We start from the raw sequence: 22,535 nt of genomic DNA, 5'->3' as shown, positions 1-22,535 counted from the left end.
CTCCGCGCTCGAGCGCGGGGCGGGGCGCTGCCCTCCGAAGGGCCGTGCGGAAGCCGTGACCTCACTTCCCAGGCTGGTGCGGCGCCGGAGCCGCAGCCACGCCCCCCCAGCCTCCGCACACGCGCAGTGGCCCCCGGGTCCCGCCAGTGCTTGCGGTTTGCCCCTCCCCCCGTGACCTCACGTCTCCGCGCGCTTCCGGGTCACGCGGGCAGGCGGCTGTTCTTGCGCCGAGCGCGAGGCTGGGCGGTAAGTGGCAACCGTTGGCCGTGTCCGGCCCGCGGCCAGTTAGCGCTGGGCGGGGCGGGGCGTGAGGTGAGGGAGCGACCGGCTGCCCCGGCCCTCGCGAGCGCTCGGCGGCCTCCCCGCCTACCGGGCTGGCGCCAGGCACCGTCCGGTGTCGGCGGGGCGAGCTAAACTGCTACGGACACGGCCTGTACCGGGAAGGAAGGAAACCCCCAGGCGGGTAACGGGATGCCCCTTCCGCCAGAGACGCCGCCCTTGGGAGGGTACCTGAGAGGGGGAGGGGCAGTGACTCCCAGCCTGGGTGACACCAGAGGAGGGAGCCAGATGGGAGCGGCTCGGAACCTGAGGCTGCCCGCAGCCATGGGGAAGTTGGCCAGGACAGCGATGGGTGGACGGTCGTCAGGCAGCTCCTGTGAGAGACCAAGGAGTATGTCAGATTGGGCTCCTGCTGACACTTCCCTGTGAGGTCACGCAGCCAGCACCAGGATGTGACAAACATCCTATCTTAGGGGTCCCTGATCATGGAGGAAAAAGGTCCATGTGAGAGGTGGCTCATGAGGCACATGCCCCCCTGCGGGGGGTGGAAATGCTGGGCAGGGGCAAGACAATCTCAGTTCCCACCCCGCAAGAGAATATTTGTACCTTTTCTCTGCCTTGGAGCATCTCTTGGATGTTCAAAGAGCAGTCTCCTCAGTGGCCACATCTACCCATTCCTCTCCTTCTCTTTATCCTCTGAGTCCCAGGCGGCCCCTGCACCAGGGAGGGAAGGGACAGAGTGGCTCCTGTTGCCACTCAGGGGAAGGATGGCGGCACAGTGGGTAGAGCAGAGTTAATGACCTTGCCACCTCAGGGACCCGGGAAGATCATACCCCACATTTCTGACAACCCCCACCCAGGGATTCCTTCAGTATGAAGTAACCTAGGGAGTTGCTGCTCCTTCCCACAATGAAAATGGGAGACCAATCCCCTTCCCCCACACACACTGCTGGCAGTGGGAGGGAAGCAAGGAAAAAGCAAAAGAAGCAACAAAAGGAGGAAAGGATGGAGGAAAAGGGAAACCAAAAATGAAAAACTCCAACTTCCCCAGTGATTCTAAGAGACCGAGTCCTAGGTGGGAAATAAAATTCTGCCTTTTCAATCTAGTTTTTTCCATGCCTAGAATTCAGCAGACACCAGATGGATGAGCCTGAATGGGTCCTAAATCTCTCGGAGACTCTTACCTTCTGAACGGGGAAAATCAAGCAAGGGAAAGGAGAAAATTCGTCAGTTCTTCCTGGTATTCACATAAATGCACTAGAACGCTCTCTGGGTCCTCAAGGAGAAACTTCAAGAAGGAGACGTGCTGAAGCAAAGCCAAGGGGGAGTGTCTATGTCTCTGAACTTGTTCTGGCCCCTTGCCTCTGTCCTGCCTGGGTGACGTCAGAGTCTCTCTGTGAGGTCACCGCCTCCCCACCGGCTTCGACCCGAGGTCCTGCCAAAGACCTTTGTGATGTCACTGCCACCCCCGCTCCTCCACTGCTAGGCAACTGTCCTGGCCCTGGCCAGCTGCTCTGAATGTTGAAGCGGCTCCCTGTGGCTGTCCCCACGCGATGGCTGTGGATCCATTAGGCTACCCATAGCGCATCAGAGGCTTCCACACACTGTCCTTCATCAGTTAGGAGACTCGGGGCGGAAGGGCCCATTGGAGCCTCTAATCTGCCCTCAGTAAAGCACCGCTCTGGCACAGGGGCTAGTGTGTCACCCAGCACTGGCCAGAAAGACACCGAGTCGTCATTAAACCCCGTCAAGAGGTGGAGGATCCAGCGGCTCCCAGGGGAGTCATCCCAGCTGGGTCTCTGCGTCTCCTGGCCACTGCCTCTTGCTGGACCTGTCTCTTCTGCGGCCCTTCAGCACCAGGCCGCCTTTCGCAACTAAAGCACCGCAGCGAAGCCACCTCAGCATCTTCCATGTCTCTGTCAGGCAGGGACCCGGACCCAGCCGCAGCGCAAGGCTGAGAGTTGGGGGGGGACCAGAGAGGGGAGACTGTTCCCGCCCAGGTGCCATCGGACTTTGCTCTCTGTGGGGACAGTGAGGGGCTGTGTCTGAGTGCCCAGAAACGAGCAGGTGGTGCACGCACTGGAAATTGGTGGGAAGCGCAGCTGCACTAACTGCCACGAGCACCACCTTAAAAAGGTTGGGCTGGCCGCAGTTCCCTGAAGGAGCTCCAAGTCCCACCCCACCTCTCAAAGCTTGAGCAGCTCTGCCCCCGGAAGTGTCTTGCGGAACCTGTGACCTCACTTCCTGCACGTGTGTGGGGCAGGGGCGAGGCGTTGCCCCCACGTTCTATGGCAGAGGCGGGAGCCGGTGCTGGTGGCGGTGGCGGTGCCTTGAGCGACAACGGTGCCATCGACTACACGGTGCACGAGGCCTGGAACGAGGCCACCAACGTCTACCTGCTGGTAGTGCTTGCCAGCCTGGCACTGCTGGTCTACGCGCGCCGGTGGGTGCTGCGAGCTGGGCCCAGCTGGGCCCCTCTGCCTATGGGTCACGGGGGGCTGCGCACCAGAAACATTGCCTGGCCGCCTCACGCCAGTGGCCATGAGCGGGAGGGTGAATTTCAAAACAACCATCCGTGCGTGTGTGACACAACCGTACAGGGCACTGCCCGCCCAACCCGTCTCCTCCTTAAACAAATATCCAGGAAATGGTGGTGTGACACATAGGTTCCTGGCTTGGGTATAAATGTTTGGTTTTTTTAAAACCCACTAGCTATGTAACCGATTGCAATTCAGTGTGTTTATACAGTTACATGTTCCGTGGGCTGCCAGCGGTGGGCCGGGATTTCAACCACTTTATGGTTGCCAGGTGTCCAGTTTTGAACTGGACAGTTCAGTATTTGAGCTTTCTATTCAGGAAACAAATTGAGAAAATATAAATGTCCAGTATTTTCTAAATAAGATGTAATGTAGAGTGTGATGTGTGTCCGGTACTTTTATTGAAACCATCTGGCAACCCTAAGTAATTAACTGATAAGCTAATGCTTGTTGGTTAACCAGTTAAACTGTTACATCCCTGTTTTGGATTAGGCCTATTAGTACAAAACTGTCGATAATAATTATTGATTTAGGCACAATACAGGAGTCTATTTCTTGCACCCCTCAGAAGGAGTGCGAAATCTTCAGGAAACAAGGGGTAATGGAAGAGCTCAGAGAGAAGAAAGGAGTCTAAAAGTGAATCTGGAGAGTTGTTGCATGTGGGAAAAGCATGGAACTTTTTCTAAGGGAGAAAGGATTGTTGGGGTGGATTCCCCATGTAGACCCTGAGTGACCCCCTAACCCATGCACCCTCAGTAGTTCGAGGAAGGAGAAGGCGCACAAACTGTATTAGAATATGTGCTTGCGTTCACCTTAATGGTTCATCGGGAAGAAACAGAGAAGGGACACAGTGGTAAGGGTAAAGGGGAAGAGCAGTACTGAAAAAGGATAGTGGGGGAGGAATAGAACATGGACTGAGAGGAAGAAGATGAGGGATTACATCCAAAAACAGCACAATTGTCAAGGTAGGGACAAAACATGTAGCAAAGGGAAAGGATGGGAGGTGTTATGGACCATTTCCCTAGAAATGGCTACTGATCAGCACTTAATAGCAGATGCCATCCTTCTCAGTATACTCTTTAATGAGAAAAAGTGTGTCACTTCAATTAAACTAGACCTTGGAAGTAAAGACCTTGGAAGATATCTTTTTGAAATACATGTAAATATATCATGTTGCAAGTTGTTATTTTTCTTTTCTGTATTTTAGGAATAAAAGGAAGATCATGCGAATATTCACTCTGCCTCCTACAGCAGATGCTCCATTGGAACCAGATTTTTATGATAGCATGAAAAAAATCCGCTTACGACAACAATTAGAGATGTATTCCATTGGTAAGATTGTCTTCTGCCCTCTGAGATGTTCAGATTTCTGAACAGTCAAAGATTCATATGTTAAAATGGAATAAGCATTTGGATACCATAGCTGTTTGTATCATGAACAGAACAAAACCCAGTATCTTACACCAATTGCACTCTATGCCAGTTGGGGCAAGGTTCTACCTTGTCAGAAACTAATAGAAAATAGGAGGGCTCAGTTGTGTCCCCTTACATGTGCAACTCTCATCTAAGGCTCTGATCCTGAAATATGGAAACATCAATAGCAGAGTGTGAATTCACCATGTGCAGCATATTGCAGGATCTAGCCATAAGTGAATACAGAATCAGGCCTCTACTTTATGGGTATTTTAGGACTTAAAAATGCATCTAATATGGTAACTAGAAATAGCTCTAGAGGCCAGAAGGAACAATTATGATCATCTAGTCTGACCTCTAGATACTGATGTTCAGGAGAACTCAAGGGCTAACTTTGCTTCCATGGAAATTTTACTATGCACCAACAGGAGTTTCCAATTCTTTATTACAATACCAACTGCATCTATTCCGATGGCACAAGTGGAGTGGGATGTGGCTGTAAATAGTTATTGGAGAATTTCCCTTGTGTTGGGAAGTTCTTCACTGGTAGATAGCTGTCAGAGTTGCACCAGCTGCCCTCATATTGTCATAGGAGGCTAGAAGGGAGTGTGGCAGAGGAGCGCTCCATGGGTTTGTGCTGTCACTTGGTCCATCTCAGGCATACCCTCCAAATCAGTGAGCCTCAAAGGATCCCTGATGGCATTTCCCCACCCCAATGAGCAATAACCTTACACAGTTGTGGAAGACCAAGAAAAATTTAGTGCTTTTGAGTCCTGGAGTCTAAAAGGCAGTTTTAATTCTCAAATCAGGCCACCATTTTATCTGTGAATGAGCAAGGAAGGAAAGGATCACATCTTCCATATCCTATTGCCCTTCTGGTGTGGGAATATTTAGTGTCCCACAAACTAAGAACACAAGAACGACCATCCTGGGTCAGGCCAGTGTCTGAGCATGTAGTTACATTCCTGATCATCTTGGCTAATAGCCATTGATAGGCCCATCATAATCCTGAGTAACTCTCTTGGTAAGAACAGCACAGTTGCAAGCTAGCTGAACTGATCTTTTTATAATGAACTCTGGTTCCTAAATTAAAGAGAGACTGGGTCAGTGTCTGTCATATCTTCTGGTGTGGTGGGGTCATTCAGATCTAGTTCCTCTGAGCACTTAATTTTTAGAAGTTCTTGTTTTATAGGAAAAGAATTCTGTTTCTAGAAAACACTTCCGTGTTTTCTGGTGGTGATATACGCAGGGTTGATATTTGCCCCTGCTTCCCCACAGTTAGCTGGAGAATGATGGGCTATTTCCATAGTAGATGTGAAGTATTTATGATGGTGGTTCCAGGAGTGGATTATGTATAAGCACTCCTATGAGCTGGTGCTGGAAAACGGCAATTGTCAGTTTAACATTTCTGTTCATTGATATTATGGATGCTATTTTTCTTTTTTCAGAGACTTCTTTGAACTTCATATCTCCAGAGGGGGGTTACTTTACAACTGATGCTATAGGTGGGATGGGTGAATTTTTTTCAAAAGATGCAAGTTGTAATAGATTCTTGTCAACTTCCAGCTGCTTTCCCTGCAGTGTTGGAGATAAGTTTGTTTATGTTGATACTCCAAACTTCAATATATAGTGAATGATCCAAACTTCTAGGGCTGTTAGAACTATCAGGGAGGCCACTACACTGGGAGCTAGCATCCTTTAAAACTCTGCAGGTATGTGAGTTCTCAGCTGGTTTTAGACGGGAAGCACAAAACCCAAGTGCGTGCATCTATTACAGTTAATACCTTCTGAAAAGAATTGTTAGAAGAAAGTACTTTCTTTAGATTCTTCACCCCATGGTCATCATGGTCATATAGCCCTAACTGATATTTTCAAATGCCATCTACAATAATAAAATATACCAAAAGTGTGCAAGAGTATCACTTAAATTGCTGGTGGAACCCATAACTTTACATTCTTTGTAACTTCCAGTTATTAATAAATTGGTAGCATAGATTTTGCCAGTACTGTCTCAGTGATGAGTGGGTCAATAGCAGTAAATGAGCAATGTCTCCACAGGAGACAGTCCCAGAAAGGCATATCCATTGGGATTGTCATTGGAGAGAAATTGACTAACTGTATTGAGCCATTGTGGTTCTGTACGGACCTACTGGTGTAGTTCTGAAGCCGCTTTCATCCTGCATTCTCCTATGTACAGCTGAGGCTGATGGTAACTTCTGCTTTCAAATCTGTATCCAGTAATGCCACTTCTGATCACTGTCAACTAGCTAGCTCAGCCAACTGGAATCAGTTTCTCAGCACCATTAGTTGTGGTAGTATTTTCATTGCTTTTGAAGTTACATAGGTAATTTAGAAAAATTTAGGGGGGGTGCACTCTCCTTTCTGTGCACATTTCTCTGAAAGATTTCAGGATGTATCCCAGACATTTCTCTTCCCATCTAGGGTGACAACTCTTCATCTCTCCTGTCTTTCATTAGGATGTCTTAAGTCTACCCTCTTGATTTCGAGAACATGTAAACTGGATTGAGTATCTAACTGCCCCATCCTTTCTGAAGTTATGGGCTATCTTTATATATCATCTCAGTCTGAAATACTGTTTCATGGTTACATTTGGCATATTAAAAGCTGCTTACATCTTAAACTGGTAGTTTTCACCTGCTAATAAATTTGGCAAATCCTTTTTTTCTTACTAGTGTCTAGAACTAGTCACAGATAGCATGGCTAAATTCTCTCTAGCTAATATTCTCACTAGCTAAAATATGTTACAAGTTGTAATAGATTCATTCATGCCCACACAATCTTTCCAGCATTGTTGTGTATATATATTTGCATTCTTTGCTGCTGCCTTCAATTAAAAAATGGTGGCATAAAGGATTGTTGCACCCAGTCAATTTAAGTAGACTGTAACCTCTGATTTTTTGTTTAGCAGTTTCTGCCTCTAAATGTAATGATTTGGAAATTTTGTGAAATCAGTAGTTTTCCTTCAATTAAACATTTATTTTAATTGCAGACCAACACTGGTCTCATGCAAGAGCTTCTCTTCCTATTAAACTAACTTTCCCAGTGATCACCATGCTCTAATAGAATATAAGGGATAACATAATTTATGTTTTAACTCTTTTCCAGCAAGGAAGTATGACCAGCAGCAGCCACAGAAACAGACCGACAGCGTGCAACTCTCAATGGAATGAAGTCTCAAATTGTGGGAACTCATGCAATTGTTACAGTGCTCATGACAGGAGAGTTTTCAAAGAAGCTTTAATAAGTGTATTTTTTTTTTAAACAAAACTCTCCTATAAATACATTTCTGGGAAACTGAGCCTGTTTAGGTGTTTACTGGACCATCTGCTGATTCATTAAAAACAAAAACACCTAATACATCTTAGTCTTGCTCGAAGAAACACTCGAGGGAATATGGCTGTAGTTCATAATAAGAGATGTTCAAAATGTTCCAGTGGTTTCCACTGTTGCCAATACTTTGGTGACCATTTCTTTTGTTGAACAGGTATTTTTGCAACATGGCAATAGAAAACTTTAGGCTTATTTGTTAAGTTTCTACTGTTCGTCTCCCCTGACGATTGTTCCTTAGGGGGAACACATGGAAAAGTCAGACAGGCCTACGTGCCTGAACATTGCCAAATATTGTCACATTTGAACATCATTGGCTTCTGCTGGCAGGGAACATAACAGAACCTTCACAATAAAAGTAACTGTGCTGCTGTAAATTCACAGTGGAAGTGAGTAGCTCTTGAGAGCCAGAAATGTACATAATTGACCTTACTGGAGGAAAAAAAAGTCATCTGTATAGAGAGCATAATTATAGTACTGTAACTTCCATGTTGAAGCTTTAATGAGAGCTACGATAAGGAGGGTAGTGCTGAAGCCTTGTTTGCTAAACAACTATATGTTGTATTGCTGTGGCAAATACTAAATTAGAGATAAAAGGTATTTGAAGTAATATCTTTTATTGAACTATCTTGGGTTGGGGGGAGAGACACGGTTTTGAGCTTATACAGAGCTCTCCGCTCTGGGAAATATACTCCCAGCTTCACAAAAACACAAGCTGGGACAGATTGTTTGCCATATATAGTTAGCATAGAGTCTAAGGGATCATTCAAGATAGTGTTACTAATATCCTGAGACTAACATTGATGCGTATCTAGTAAAATAACATGTTAAATACTAAAATAATCTGTAAACTATACCAATAAATAGCATGGATTTATACAGAGTAGATGATCTGATAGCTCTTTTGATTAAATTACAAAATTGATAAAGATGATAATTTGACTTTTGTTCAGGCATTTGATAAATTATGAACAATCTTACTTGAAAATGTCAGTTTAGCATAGCTCTATGTCATGTTACATGAGTTCATCTGGCTGAAGTATTCTGAACACAATTGGTACATGGCAATGTGCAGAGTTAAATGCAGGTGTCTTGATTTTATTTTTAGTTATTAGCATTATACCTAGTCTTAAGTCATTAGTCTTGGTGCTGAAGCAAACATTTTATTCCACCAGAGCAACTTAGGATGAAATATTTTATTTCATGTTATAAAATTCAGTACAGTTTAACAAACTGAGTTTTCGCCAGTAATCTCTCCATACCTCCAAATTGTTCTCTGGTTTTGTTTATCTTAAATTACAAACTTTTCTGTACAAGAAATGTCTTGGGCTAAGTTTTCTTCTGGGTACAGAAGGAGCCCACAGAGGAGCAAATGATAGTTCTCGGATTCTGAAGTCAGCTACATGCTGGCCTAGAGTAGTTTTGAGCTGTGAGTTTCTGCTTTAAACTGGACTAACTGTAGCAACCCTAAGGATTATCTACCAAGTGAAAATACTCCAGTGGCATAGAAACTCACTCCAGTTAACTAGGTGAGGACTCGTCCTGGCTAGCTGTTTTTTTCCATTCCCTCAAAAACCTGGAATTGGCCACTGTCAGGTGGACCGTTGGTCTGGTCCGGTATGGCTATTCTTATGTTGACCTTGCAGTCTCAGGTATAATTATCAAGTGCAAGCTTGGGGAGCTTTTGGTCTCTTCAGACCATAGATTTAGGGAGAGAAAATTTGGCTTGTGTCCTTTAAAGTGCCATATTAGAGCTGTATAAATTATATGTAGATGGAGAAATAATATGGAGGGTTTTTGCCAGGAAAAATGCAGCCTAATCTGTAGACTATTACAGAGTGGCAGAGGAAATAAACATGCTCGATATTTGATACTTTATAGATTGAATAAAAGTTATTTAAGTACCCTACCAGATTGTGTTCTGTTAGTGATGGATTGTATTTCTACTAAGGGCTTACTTGCAAATGTCAAGTAGTGAATCTTTCCTTGGAAGACTAGTCAGTATCTCAGGTGGGGAAGTGTCCGCTGACTTTCAGCCTGTATTTCCTCTTTTTAAAGTACTCCTGCCTGTGTGAAATGCTGTGGGTTTTTTTTGTATCGTCTGTTATTTGTTTAAAAGCAAAACCCCTGTAAGGGCAGGTCTGTTCGGATGACTGTTCTTGGCCGCAGTGGGCTGTCGGGGGACAAGTGTGGGAGTGCGCAGGCAGGCCGCTCCGGCGGCGCACTGCAGTGAGTTCGCCGGCTTGCCCAGGGAGCTCTCCCCGTCCTGCCAGCGCGGGATGAGCGAAGGGCTCCGCGCTTCCCCGGTGCAGGCGGGGGTGGCACCCCCAGCAGGGGTAGGCTGGGGGGGGGTCAGGAAGCGAGACCGCGGGCCCGGATGCTCCCGCCCTTCCCAGGCTCGTGCGGCGCCGGAGCCGCAGCCCCTCCGCAGACGCGCGCGCTCAGCCGCCTGGTCCCCGGGTCCCGCCAGTGCCTGCGGCCCCCCCCCCCCGTGACCTCACGTCGCCGCGCGCTTCCGGGTCCGGGTCACGCGGGCAGGCGGCTGTTCCTGCGCCGAGCGCGAGGCTGGAAGGCGCCTGCTGGGCGGTAAGTGGCAACCGCCGGCCGCGCGCCCTGGCCCCTCCCGGCCGTGTCCGGCCCGCGGCCAGTCAGCGCCGGGTAGGGCGGGGCGTGAGGGAGCGACCGGCTGCCCCCCCCCACCGGGCTGGCGCCAGGCCCTGCCGGGACCGAGGGGGGGGGGGGGCAACACAAAGGCGCCAGGCCCCCTCCCGCCGCGAGGCCCCGCTCACACAGGCGGGCCGCGCCGAACCCACGCAGCGGCTCCCTCCCTCGGCTGGCTGGGCGAGAGCGGGGGCGGCACCCGGCAACGGTCCCCGCACGAGGGCGCCCGCCCCGGGCAGGGCTGTGAGGAGTCCGCCCAGAGGCCGCACGGCCAGGCTGTCCGGGTCTGCCCGGCGGGGGGGAGACCCCTTCGCTCTGTGCCGCGTAGCCGCAGCCTTGCTAAGGTAGCCTGACCCTCCAGGCCCCGACAGAAAAGAGCCAGCGAGGCAGGCAGGTAAAACAGAAACGGAGATTAGGAGGACAAGGACAAGCATCCAAGGAGATACGAAAAGCAAGAGCGCTTCTTCTAGAAGCAAATCCTATGAGCATTGTTATGGTCAATGGACTACCAGAGAGTAAAAGATGCACTTAAGAGGGAATGACATTGTGGGGAAAAACTGGTTTTTAGCATCAGGCTCCATCACAGACCTGTCGTTTTTAGGTATTAAAGTTGAGATACTGTCAGAGACTGACATGTTGAAAGAGGAGGCACTGGAAAACTAGCAGCAAGTTAATACCACAGCATGATCTACACCCAGTAGTTCTGAAGGAACTTAAGAACAAAATGCTTAGCTATTAATAAAAATGTATAATCGTTCATTAAAACCAGTCCCTGCATCAGAGGAAATGTTGTCCCTATCCTAAAAAAATGCTCGGAATGATCACGGGAATTAAAATATCTTCAATGAACAGTTCATCCCATAAGTTTCCAATTTTGGGATTCTTATATCTTCCTTTGAAGTATCTGATGCTGTTAGGCAGGATATAAATCTCATCCATTATTTGTAGTTCTTGTGTTTGTAAAATGGGGGTCTGCTCTAAATCTTTGGCTAAGTGTTTAGTCTGACAGGATTCATACTGAATCTGTGATAAGACCATGCTATGAACTATTTCAAGCATTCCCAAACAGATGATTTTGATGTGTATGTGAACTAATGAAGTTTTGGAAACAGCTGCTTGTTGATTCCATGGCTTTATAATATAGTTTATGGAATACGGCAGTTTTTCAAATATATCTTATAAAAACTTAAATCACACCTGAAAATATTGTACCTATTGTTGTTACTAGTAGTGGTTCCATTACCTTAACTGAAACACATTTGAGGAAAGTGTTTTTTCCACTTTGTCCACTCTAGTTCCCATGCCTGTCTGTCAATTTCTCCTATTTATATTTTCCCCCATAACAGGAGGTGCAAGTTTTAAATAAAGTGGGCAGAGGAGAGTTAACCAACATTATTCTTGTTTTTTTGTGAAATTGATTTCAATTTGTCACTTTAAAGATGGCTCTTACTAAGTCCCTAGTTCCAGTGTGAGTGTGGACAGGCTAATAGAGAAGTTTTTTTCTTTCCTAGTTGAGAAAAAGGGGATAAAGAGATGTATTGATCCATGTGTAGGTAAGGTTTGAACAGTGTGAGTTCTCAAAATAATGTTAATGGAAACAACCAAATTTACTACTATATTCTTTAGTTCTTAGTAATGTTAGCAGGCAATATTTAAGTATCCAACATGCTGCATACAATACTATAAATGAATTCAAATATTCACTGGGTCCAAGGATGGTTCTTTTTAATACCTGTTCAGAAGATTACTCAACTTCACAAAAGCAGAGAGTTCTGAATATTCCTTTTCTATGTAATACATATCTCTCAATAATGGAAATTGGAAAAGATTCTGATTGGTCATGAATGGATTTCAGAAGTTTCACACTATCACTAGTGGAAAGAAGTGGCTTACAGACCTTGAAAAATAAGATGTTGAATCCTTGAGTGGATACTTTTTAAAATTTTTTATTAAAAAATACTGTTTGGAAAACTGGAGTCCTCTTCATGGTACTTTCTAGTCTGTAAAATGAAAGTATGTCTGTGTATCAACAATTTGTAATACTAAAACTTTAAAAATCTTTCCATGTTACTAATCAAAATGATCTTTCTATGTACTGTAGCTGAGAAACTTCCCAGTTTCTGCCAAACCCAGCTGGATGCAATTGTGAAATGTTCAGAAAATCTGAAATAGTATGTGTTCTCATGGAATCAGGGTACAGATATTAAAGCAGATTAGGTTTAGCTCTTACAACCTTTATTCTGAAGAGCCTAAATAGTTTGGATATTTTGAGATGGAGCAAGAAGAAATCACTTGTAATGCTTGTGAAGAATGGCGCTTGAACCATGAATATGAGAGAAGCTGAGAGTTTTTCCTTCTGTTGGGTAGCTACAGTATTAAATTTCAGCAAATCATTTGACTACATCTTATATTATATTTAATATTGTGTGATTGAGGCAGATGTGAGGGAGAGTACTGTTCTGAACTTAACAATAAAGATAAAGCAGCCAGCATGCAACTTTGAAGCATGTGCAATTTAGATTAGACATTTCTAAGATGTCCTTAACATTTATAAGTTAATTCTCAATATTGATTATGCAAAAAAGTAGTTGCTTTTGTGGTAGTAAAGACCTATATCAACAAAGAGACTTGCGTAAGATTATAGCATCTGGTGTTGAAATGATAAATCATGTTTCCTGTATCCGTTCATAATAGCTTGACCAGTAACGTACAGGAAGTCTCATTACTAATCTTCCAGTGACTTTTTTCTTACTAAATTATTGGATCTTGTTGGACAGGACATATTTGTGATCTTTTAAAAACTATGTGCCAGATTTCACGTAAGCCACATTTGTTTTGGAAAATGTTACATGGTGAGGGATCATTACATTTCCTGTTAAATTGCTCAGTCCTTAAAAAGATGTTATGGAATCTATATACAAACAGTGTTGCATAATCTCAGAAATTATGTATGAGAGATTTCATAGTCTGGTTTTGTTCAAGTCTAATATTGATGTTCCAGGATTATGGCTGCAAATGTTTTTAACTTTGTTTTTGCACACGACTCTAGGTTTTTTTAAAAAAGCAATACTGTCAGTCTGAGAATATTGAATTAAATTCTAAAAGTAACAGAGCTAAGGTAAAAGATGCAGTACTTAACAAGTATGGTGTTTTCCATCCTCAAAGTATTTCATTAACATTTACTAGTTTCTGTGCCTAAAAGACCAATTTTTTAAAATTGCTCAGTGTCTTGTAGCTCTCTGTGAGTCATAACAAAAATATAGGGAGGTTTTGCTTAGTATTGTGCATACCAAAATTCAGCTGGTAGAGCTTATAAATTTAATGAAGCTGAAAATGTTTTTAGGAGTCATTCATTTATATTGTTTGTGAACATAATCATATTGCAAATCTTGTAGGAACTATCAGTTTTCTAAGTAACTCTGCCAGTTCCAATAATTGAAATATATGTTTGTGTGTGTTGAAGGGGGGCTTATTTCAGGCTTCACTAAAATTATAATAGGATCACATCCTCAGCCTGGTATAAACTGGACAGTTTAGACCTGGCAAGAATGTAGGACTGGAAAGGACTTCAAGAGTCTAGCCCCCTGTATTGAGGCAGGACCAAGTAAATCTAGACCACCTATGACAGCTGTTTGTCTAGCATATTCTTAAAAACCTCCTATGATGGGGATTCCACTCCCTCCCTTGGAAGAGCTTAACTCCCTTTACAATTAAAACATTTTTAGTAATATATAAACTAAATCTCCCTTACTGTAGATCAGGCTTTGTACTACTTGTTCTGCTGTCCATGGATATGGAGAACAATTGATTATTCTTCTTTATATTAGCCCTTAACATATGTGAAGTCTGTTGTAAGGTGACAGGTCCACCCTTGGTCATATATTTTCTTGAGACTAAGTATGCCTAGTGTTTTTACTTTTCCTCAAAGATCAGATTATATTATCTAAACCTTGTTGCTTTCCTGTGGACTCTCCACTTTGTTCACTTTTTTTGCTAAAGTGTGGTGCCCGGAATTGAAGAGAGTACTGAAAGTGGGAAGACAATCCCAATAAGACCATAATTTATCATGCTGAACAGTACTGTCTCATGGTTTACTTGTACTCCCTTGTCTGCAGCCATTTGTTGTCTCTTGTTTCTCACTTAGGTTATAAACTCTTTGAGACAGGGACTGTTTTTATTCTGTATTTCTAGAACACTTAGCACGGGTGGGGGCATGACTGGGGTTCCTAAGCACTAAGAAATACACATAAATAATGATGCCTTCACCCCAGGATGCTGACATCAGGAGTGCCATAGCCATGGGGCAAGATGCAGCTGCATGCCTCCACAAAGGGATGGATAAACTGCTGCTCAGCCTCTGTTAAGGAAAGGGTGCAAGAGCTCACAACTACTTGTCTTCCTCATTTGAGGGACTGAACACTGTATCACTACATGCCTGCCACAGGGGGGAAGTAGGAACATTTGTTGGAGGAAAACAGAGCAATATTAGCTCTTTATTCTCTATGGCCCAAAGCACTGCGAGAACAATAATGTGAGAAGACCTGGCTACAAGATTGACCACCTCAGGTCTCAGTTTGGTCATGCCCATGGCTTGCGGAAATGAGTAAATTGACTATTTTATTCATATTACACGATTGGACTGTGTTTTAACCTTGGTAAGGGTGCCCGTATGTTTAACCTGGTTTGCTGACACGATAGTTCTTTGAAGATGCAGCCTTTGATGTAGACATGAGACAAGGCTGCTGCTTAGGAAGGGAAGGCTCAGTGCCTTAGATTCATCAGAGCAGAAGTAAGATAATCTGTAGAGCCCTCTGTGCATACAAAACTTGTATGTGCATTTGCATCCTCAAAAATGAGTTGCGGATTTCTGCATTGAGATCCGCAGATACAGCTACCCACAGATATAAAGTGCATATTGCAGATACAAAATTTGTATCCATATCTGCAGAAATGAGCCATGGACATCCATAGATGCAGATACCCAGGGTTCGCCAAGCATCAGCGAGCCCTGCTTTCCAGCCACGCGGTTTTGCGCCGTTCTGAGCATGTGCAGATCGCTGTGCTCCGGCTCTTCCGGGTTGTAATCTACTCTCCACGGGCAAGTAGATTATATTATTTGTCGAGCCCTGCAGATACCCATAGATATAAAGAGGATATCTGTACATTTGTAGCGCTCTAAACACCTAATTTCCAATCCCAGTCTACATGTGGTAAGAGGGCAGGCCTGAAGTTACCTGCAGATACTGAATGCTGCACTAACGCTCCTTCCTATCTTTCTGGGGGTTCCCTCTCATTTGGGAGAGCTGGTGAAGTGGCAGGCAGTGAAAAAAAGCTTAGTGGGACTGCTGGCAGAGCTGCTGCAGCCTAGGGCAGGTGTTAGAGGTTGTGAAAGGGGGGAAAGACATTACTGCTGGGCCACCGGGGTGTAAAGAAGGAAAATATACTGATACGGAGAGTAGAAGAGAATGAAGGGCTTTGGCTGTTGTGGAACGGAAGAATCAAAAATGCTGCTTCCTCCAGTGGGAGGTGGGTGGGGTGCAGTTAGCCAAGCAGTAGGGATTGTTATCAATCTTTATGAAGGGTATTATGCAGAGCTAAGAGCTAGGTGTTTTTAAAATGATGAAAGCTTAGAGCTTCGCCTGACCTTTGTGTGGAATGTCCAAAATCCAGGGTGTTACTATAGTTTAATAAAAATAATTCCAAACTCCAAGACTAACAGACTTGACAAATAGTCAAAGGAACCAATTTTCAATAAAAAATAAATAAATCATAATGTTAAATTTCTGAACCAAGCCTTTTTTTATTAATTTAAGATATGCAGTGGCAAAATCCTGTTAACCTTTTCATAACTGAAAAACCTCACATTTTCAATTTTTTCATCCAGTATTCTTGTCAATTACACCCACACATCCTTTAAAAAATAAAGCCCCTGGAAGAGATCTATGAATTTTAGGTGGATTGGTTTATCAAAGGTGAAATCTGAAGGGGATTGATTTAAAGTAGGATGACTTGGTGAAATTAGAGTGGAAGAAGCAAAATCAGCTTTGTACATATAAATACAAACTGAGATTCTGCATAAATTTAGACTTAACTGTACACATAGGTAGCCCTTTAAAGTGCTAACTAGGGCCCCAGTCCTACACACACACGTGCTTAACTGTACACGTGGAACTACATTCACGTGTAAAATAAAGCATGTGCATAAATGTTGGCAGGGTCAGGATTCTAGTCAGCAACTTTATTGATTTCCTTTTTCCACAGACCATTAGTGATGGTTTTTAAAATACAAGTACTCAATATTTATTATCCTAGAAACATTTTATAATAGTTCAAAATGAATCATCATTTTTAGAGAGAACTGAACACTAAATATCGTCTCTATCATCCAGAAAGAATAGCCTGTACTGTGTTTTTGACTGACACTGTGGGGTGTGAAGCTTGAATTCCTGGGTAGAAAGATGTACAGTGATTGTGCAAGGGGGTTCCATGTGATCATTTTATTTATGGCATGTTTCTCAGATGTCTTTCCATGAATAGAGCAGCTGTTGTGAACTTTAACCAGCATGGTGCTATGTGTGAGTGAGTTTATCCTATTCCATTTTACTATATTCAGATGTTGTATGTTCCGATGAGCAATATCAGAATGAGTTTAAGATGCTAGTTGTATAATCAAGCAGTAGCATAATAAATACATTTTACTGAGAGTACATAGAAAACGTAAGCTTTGAAAGGGTAGCTCAACTTCAATGGAAAATTTAGGTTAGGAACACAAATTGGAAGCTATTTAAAATGAAGAAAGGACAGGGTTGGCAGAAGAGGAGGTCGGAAGAGATGGGGTACGGGGTTAGAGGAGAAGAGAAAGAGAAAGATAGTCAAAAACCCCTATCTTCTTTACCCTTAGCAGTAGAGCCATTAAATAAAACTTGCAAGGATTTTCCCTCTTTGGTGATGAGGAGTTGCTAGGAGTTGGAGCACAGCTGAGCCATTGCTAAATAATCAAATAAGATTTGGAAAAACGTACGTTCAGAAGTATGCTGGTTGGCACATTTACATGATGTACGTGGGACATGAGAGGGTTTTTTTCCCTGGCTTTAGGTAAACATATAGTATAAGAAATACAACTTTTTGTCTCTTTCTAACAACTTACTGAAAGTTGTAGCAGGTAGGGCTACCTCTTCTGCATGTCGCAACAGATTTCCTTACCCTGACTGCTTCTGCAAATCTCAAAACTTGAGCATTCTAAGTCCAGTAATGACCTCTCACTGAGTATCCCTGCCACTGCTGATGGCAGAAGAGCTCTCTGTCACTACGCTCTTCTGTTTGGATGGCAACCGTGCCTTAAGGGGCCAACACTAATCTTCTCTACTTGAATTCAGCTATTATTGGTGAGTTTATACTCTTGATACTGATAATCTGCCTATTTAACAAATGTTTAAATTCCCATTTTGAAGAAAACTCACTGAGACATTCAAAGAAACTGGGATTCTTTTTTTGATTTCTTTAATTTCTTAGATTCTGCTGCTTGTTTTTGGTGTAGATGGGGGTAGATTGCTCTTGCTGCATTAGTTAATGGTCTAACAGTGGGCAAAATAAAATGTTTGTGCTTTTTCCTTTTAACTTAATCAGCAGCTTCAAATATCTGGATTGTGATGGGCTCTATTTGCTTGTGGACCATTGTGGGAATGTACAGAGTTACTCTTAAGCATTCTTAAGCTTGAGAGAACCCAGGGGTAGTTGTGGACACTTGTTCCTGAGAACGATCTAAGGATGGATGAGATGGCAGAGGTTTCTTTCCCATGGATCAGGGCAACAGAGCACTTTCCTAAATTGATGTTGCACAGGAAACATGACATTTTTCAGTGGGAGTGTCGTGACATTTTTCAGACCTTGTACATATACTGCCGTCTGCCAAAGAAACCTCTTTTCTCAGGGCAAGAGAAAGGGAACCTATCCTCCCATGGGACACCAACCATACAATATTGTTCATCTTCTCAGGGACCCTCGGTGTGAGACCATCTGGTCTGCAATCCAGAGATTGTTGGTGGGGCCTGAGAGGGAAAATGCAGCTCAGATGCAGAACTGTGCTGTTGGAGGGCTGGGAGGGAGTGAAGCAAGGGTATCCTTGTTTTCTGTGAAACCTACTATGAACCACGCTGGATGTCCCTGCACAGTAGTAAACGGATATGGGAGTGGTGGCAAAGGGTAACTTATACCATAACTCCTTTGTTAGTGAGAACTGTCCATTTATACTGACAGTATAGAACACCCAGAGTGCACTGGAAATTGTGTGAACATTGCAGAAGTTTTTTGCCTGAGTTTTCTTCAGTATTCCTAATGTCTTCCATTTGCCTTTGGCAGGTATTCTTATAAATGGTATACTTATTTCACTAAACATTTGTTGAATGAAGACGTGTTGCACTATTCTGGAATAGAGAGGAAGTTTATAAGCTTCTTTCATAGAGTTCAATGCCCAAGAAACCTTCAAAGAGCAAAAATTTTGTTGTGGCTCAAGTGATTGCACTGTATGAATAGTGATACTCCAAGAAGTAACTCAGCAAGCAATTCATGAGCAAATCTATATATGAAAATGTTGAATCTTCAATAATGAGCAAACAAATAAAATAATTCTGGTTGCAGATAATCTGCAAGCAGGAATATGGGCTGAATTATCTGAACAAATGATTTTCAGCTGTCAGGGCCAGTGGGTTGAGGACTCCTCTCTAAAATGTGTCCCTCCTTGAGGAGGAGTAGCAAGATGACACAGGTGGAACTATTGTTGAAGAGCTCAGAGGACCATAGTGGCTACCTATTCAAACCTAGCGGAAAGGGTCTTGTGTGCTGCAGAGGTGGAGTTCATTAGGGGCACCGCAAGCCTGGCCAGAGAAACAGCCCTGCTGTTGTTACTCAGTCCCTGAGTCTATACTAGTGGTTCTCAAAGTGTGGTCCGTGGACCAGTTTTGGTAGCTGCAGGTTTGGAGCTCCCCCACCATGCAGCAGGGAGGCTGCACTGGTGCTCCAGCCCCGTGCCCCACTGGAGTGCCAGCACTGGCTTCCCACTGTGGGGCAGAGGGCGGGCAAGCCTTGCAGGCTGGATCTGGCTTGAGAGGCAAGAAAGTGGCTCTGTGTGCTGCTGCTACCACTCCCCCCAGCTGGGGGAATGGCAGCACAGGAAACAGCTCCCCTAGAGGCTTTCCCCGCTGCTCCCATTGGCCGGAATCATGGCCACTTGAAGCAGCAGGGGGGTGTTACCTGAGAGTGATGAGAGACACGGAGCCAGGTAAGTGCCCCCAGCCCTCTCAAAGCCAGACCCCACACTGCCATCACCCTCACACATGCCGCCTCCTGCTGAGACCACGCACCCCCACTCCATTCCAGCACCCTACCTCTTGCCCTAACTCCCCCTCCTGCACCCAACCTCTCACCCAGCCCTCCCACTCCTGTACCCAACATCTCACCCAGACTCCCCATCCTCAGTTCTCTCCTGCACCTTACCTCCTACCCAGACTGCCCCACCCTCAGCCTGCTCCTGCATTCAACCTCCCACCCAGACCCTCTGCCCTATGTCATCATCAGGGCTCAACAAACAATACAATCTACTCACCCATGGCGAGTAGATTCTAGCCGTGCATCCCATTCATTCGCGGCATGCGCATTGCGGCTTTTGCACATGTGCAGTACGGGGCTGGCGAGCGGTTTTTGCCACCGTTTGTCAAGCCCTGATCATCATGGATGGTTGGTTAGTAGTCCATGGAAAGGACTCTGTTGAGCGGGATGGGCCTAGGGCCAAAAAGTTTGAGACCCACTAGAGAATTCCAAAAAACACAGGACACAGCGGAAGAACTTGTTGATGAGTATGGCAGCTCCTCTTTTCTTTATGGGGAGAAGGGAGCAGAAATATGAACTTATGAGTGGATCCAAAGGGAGACACAATTGAATAAATGCCAGCTTTCTACTAACCTCTTAAATTTAGACATCAGGTTATTCTGGATTGAAAGTGGGAGGAATTATATTTCACTTCTCCTCCCCTTTGTGTTACTAGTCCTTCATAGAGCTTCAAGATGTAGGATATACTGTTTCTCGGTCAAAGATGTTGGAAAAGAAGGGAAATGTGTCTCTATCTAGGACCCTCTGTCAAAATTTGAGCAGACTGGTTCATGTATAAAGCAATGTCTCGTGCTCTTGGAATAGGGTGTTCAGGCATGGTCACCCCATCCAAAAACATAAAGCAGAAATATGGAACGTCAGTGGTGGATTATGGACAGTTGTTAGAGGGCACAATGAGACTTTGAATGAAGAATGGAACAGAGTAATTAAATAGCATCACCCATTCTCCCACTACAAGAACAAGAGGATATTCAGTTAAAGGGAAAACTGGTACATTAAAAACCTTGATACGCAATGCATACTTGTGCCACATGATGTTATTGAAACCAAAAGCTTAGTGAGTTTCCAAGGAGAATAAGACATTTATAAAGATAATGAGAGCACCCAGAGTTATATTAAATAGAATTAAAAATAAATTAGGGATATAAACCTTCATACTAACTGATGAGGTTGGGAAGGAATTTCTCTTGTGGGCAAATTACATCATTGTTCACTGCAGAATTTCTTGCCTCTTTCTCTGAAGCGTCTGGTACTAGTCACAGTTAGAGCCAGGATTATATACTAGACAGACTGCAGACTTGATCTTATATGGCAGTTCTTGTGATCTGCTATGGTGTCCTATCTGGATAGAGTTCCCATGAGTAGGGTTGAGGAGGGTCCTTTGAAATTTTCCAAAGCAAGCTGCTGCACACTGTGGGCTGTTTCCTACAGTTTTTAAAATGAAAAAATGACAACTTTTGTTGAAGTGGTGTTAAAAGAAAGGGCCCAGAGGACTATCTGCTTTCTGGGTAATACTAACATCTTATGTAATTATGGAGCCCAGGATGGCTCCAGGCACTACTGCAATACAAATATGTAATATGGCACGTGTACAAAGAACTAGGATGTTGTGCAAGCAGGCTGCTTTTTGCAGACTAGTTTTCTCAAGGCTATGGAGAAATACAAGACCACACCCTTGCTGCTTGAAGTAAAAACTGACTTTAAAAGAACGTTCTGTCCAGCATTAGGGATTTCAGCAAGAGAAAAGGGGTTTTGATGGTCAGAGTAAGGACTTGTCTCCACCATCCCAGGGATCAGTGCAGCAGCGATCAACCCACCAGTCATCGATTTATTGCATTTAAGCAGATGCGATACATTTGTCTCTGAGCGCTCTCCCATCAATGCTGGTACTCCACCAGGGCAAGAAGAGTAGCTGGTATCAATGGGAGAGCAAAGGGTCTGCAATGGTCTGTATCCATCTAAGCTTTAGTCCTGAGCCACTTCAACTACTGTAATCTTAAGGCTCAGAGCCCAGGCCCTCAGGTGATAGAGATTGAGAGCTCATCTGTATGCCCATCCCTTCTTGCTGGAGACATAAGAGGAACTGGCATGAGTGCTCCATTATTTGGAGCCGCATGTTAATCCTGCAGCCCATTGTGGGGCAGAGTCCCTGTGTGGCTAAAATGCTGTCCTTACATAGATTAAAGAGGGAAGAAGGGAGCTGTATTTAATCTAAGGAGGTTAGACTCTAGAAAGTTGGAATTTAAGGAATTTGGGATGGCAATTGCATTCTCTTGAGAAGGGATTTTGGTGCTGGTGTTTGTTTAAAGATGGCCTTGCCCCTAGTAGGGACAGATGGAATTGCTTTAGCGTCTGTTCTGTTCTCTGTGAAAGTATTAGAGAACAGTTTGGGAGTAACTGCTCATCTGCCTAGAGGGATTTGTGACTGAGGAGGTAGCAGAGCTCTGTTCTGTCACCCCTCCAATTCAGTGTGTATGTGAGACAGAGAGACAGCAAGGCACTTTGGGTTATCATGTCTCCAGTCTCTGGGTGACTCATTGATATGCTTTTCTCTCATTGGACTTGGAAAGTGCTACAGTTTGAATTTGAATCTGTTTAATCTCAGGACTTGAATGAGAGAGAAAACTGAGGGTTATGTTCATAGATTGGGGAAATTACTTGCAAAAAGCCCAGAAGCCTGTGACACTTATTTTGGGACTTGGACTTCACTGGAGTAATATAGTCATTTTCAACTTTGCGGTTAGATTACTCTAAGGTCAATGGAGCATATGCATAGTTGGTAATTATGTATCTGCATTGCACATCTGTTTTACAAGATACAAATATTAGAATGGAGGCGCCTTGGAACTCTTTCCACCCAGGAGATAGGCTTACAAAGAGAAAATACAGTGGGGAAACCCAGAGGAAAGACTG

The 22,535-nt window shown here is 44.3% G+C and overlaps 2 protein-coding genes across 4 annotated transcripts in view; both read left to right on the top strand.

Annotated features, from left to right (window-relative positions):
* Positions 1-103: 103 nt before the first annotated feature.
* Positions 104-9,486, top strand: SMIM19 (small integral membrane protein 19). Of its 3 annotated transcripts, none has more exons than XM_075929313.1 (4): positions 104-246; positions 1,403-2,722; positions 4,024-4,148; positions 5,678-7,349. In XM_075929313.1, exons 2-4 carry the CDS (start codon positions 2,568-2,570, stop codon positions 5,857-5,859), a joined length of 462 nt encoding a protein of 153 aa, XP_075785428.1. In that variant the 5' UTR covers positions 104-246; positions 1,403-2,567; the 3' UTR covers positions 5,860-7,349. The 3 variants fall into 3 exon arrangements, with proteins under 3 accessions (XP_075785428.1, XP_075785430.1, XP_075785429.1); XM_075929315.1 differs by lacking the exon at positions 5,678-7,349 and adding an exon at positions 7,356-9,486 and having other exon boundaries at positions 115-246; XM_075929314.1 differs by lacking the exon at positions 104-246 and adding an exon at positions 310-459.
* A 538-nt stretch (positions 9,487-10,024) lies between these two features.
* The window catches only part of SLC20A2 (solute carrier family 20 member 2), a 70,608-nt gene continuing 58,097 nt past the window's right edge, over positions 10,025-22,535 (top strand). The window contains exon 1 of the mRNA XM_075929290.1: positions 10,025-10,163. The gene's annotated coding sequence lies outside the window, so the exon portion shown is untranslated. The remainder of the gene's footprint in view (positions 10,164-22,535) is intronic.

The sequence above is a fragment of the Pelodiscus sinensis genome, chromosome 5, assembly GCF_049634645.1.
Source record: "Pelodiscus sinensis isolate JC-2024 chromosome 5, ASM4963464v1, whole genome shotgun sequence".
Classification (NCBI taxonomy): domain Eukaryota; kingdom Metazoa; phylum Chordata; order Testudines; family Trionychidae; genus Pelodiscus; species Pelodiscus sinensis.
This window is presented reverse-complemented; position numbering and strand designations above follow the sequence as displayed.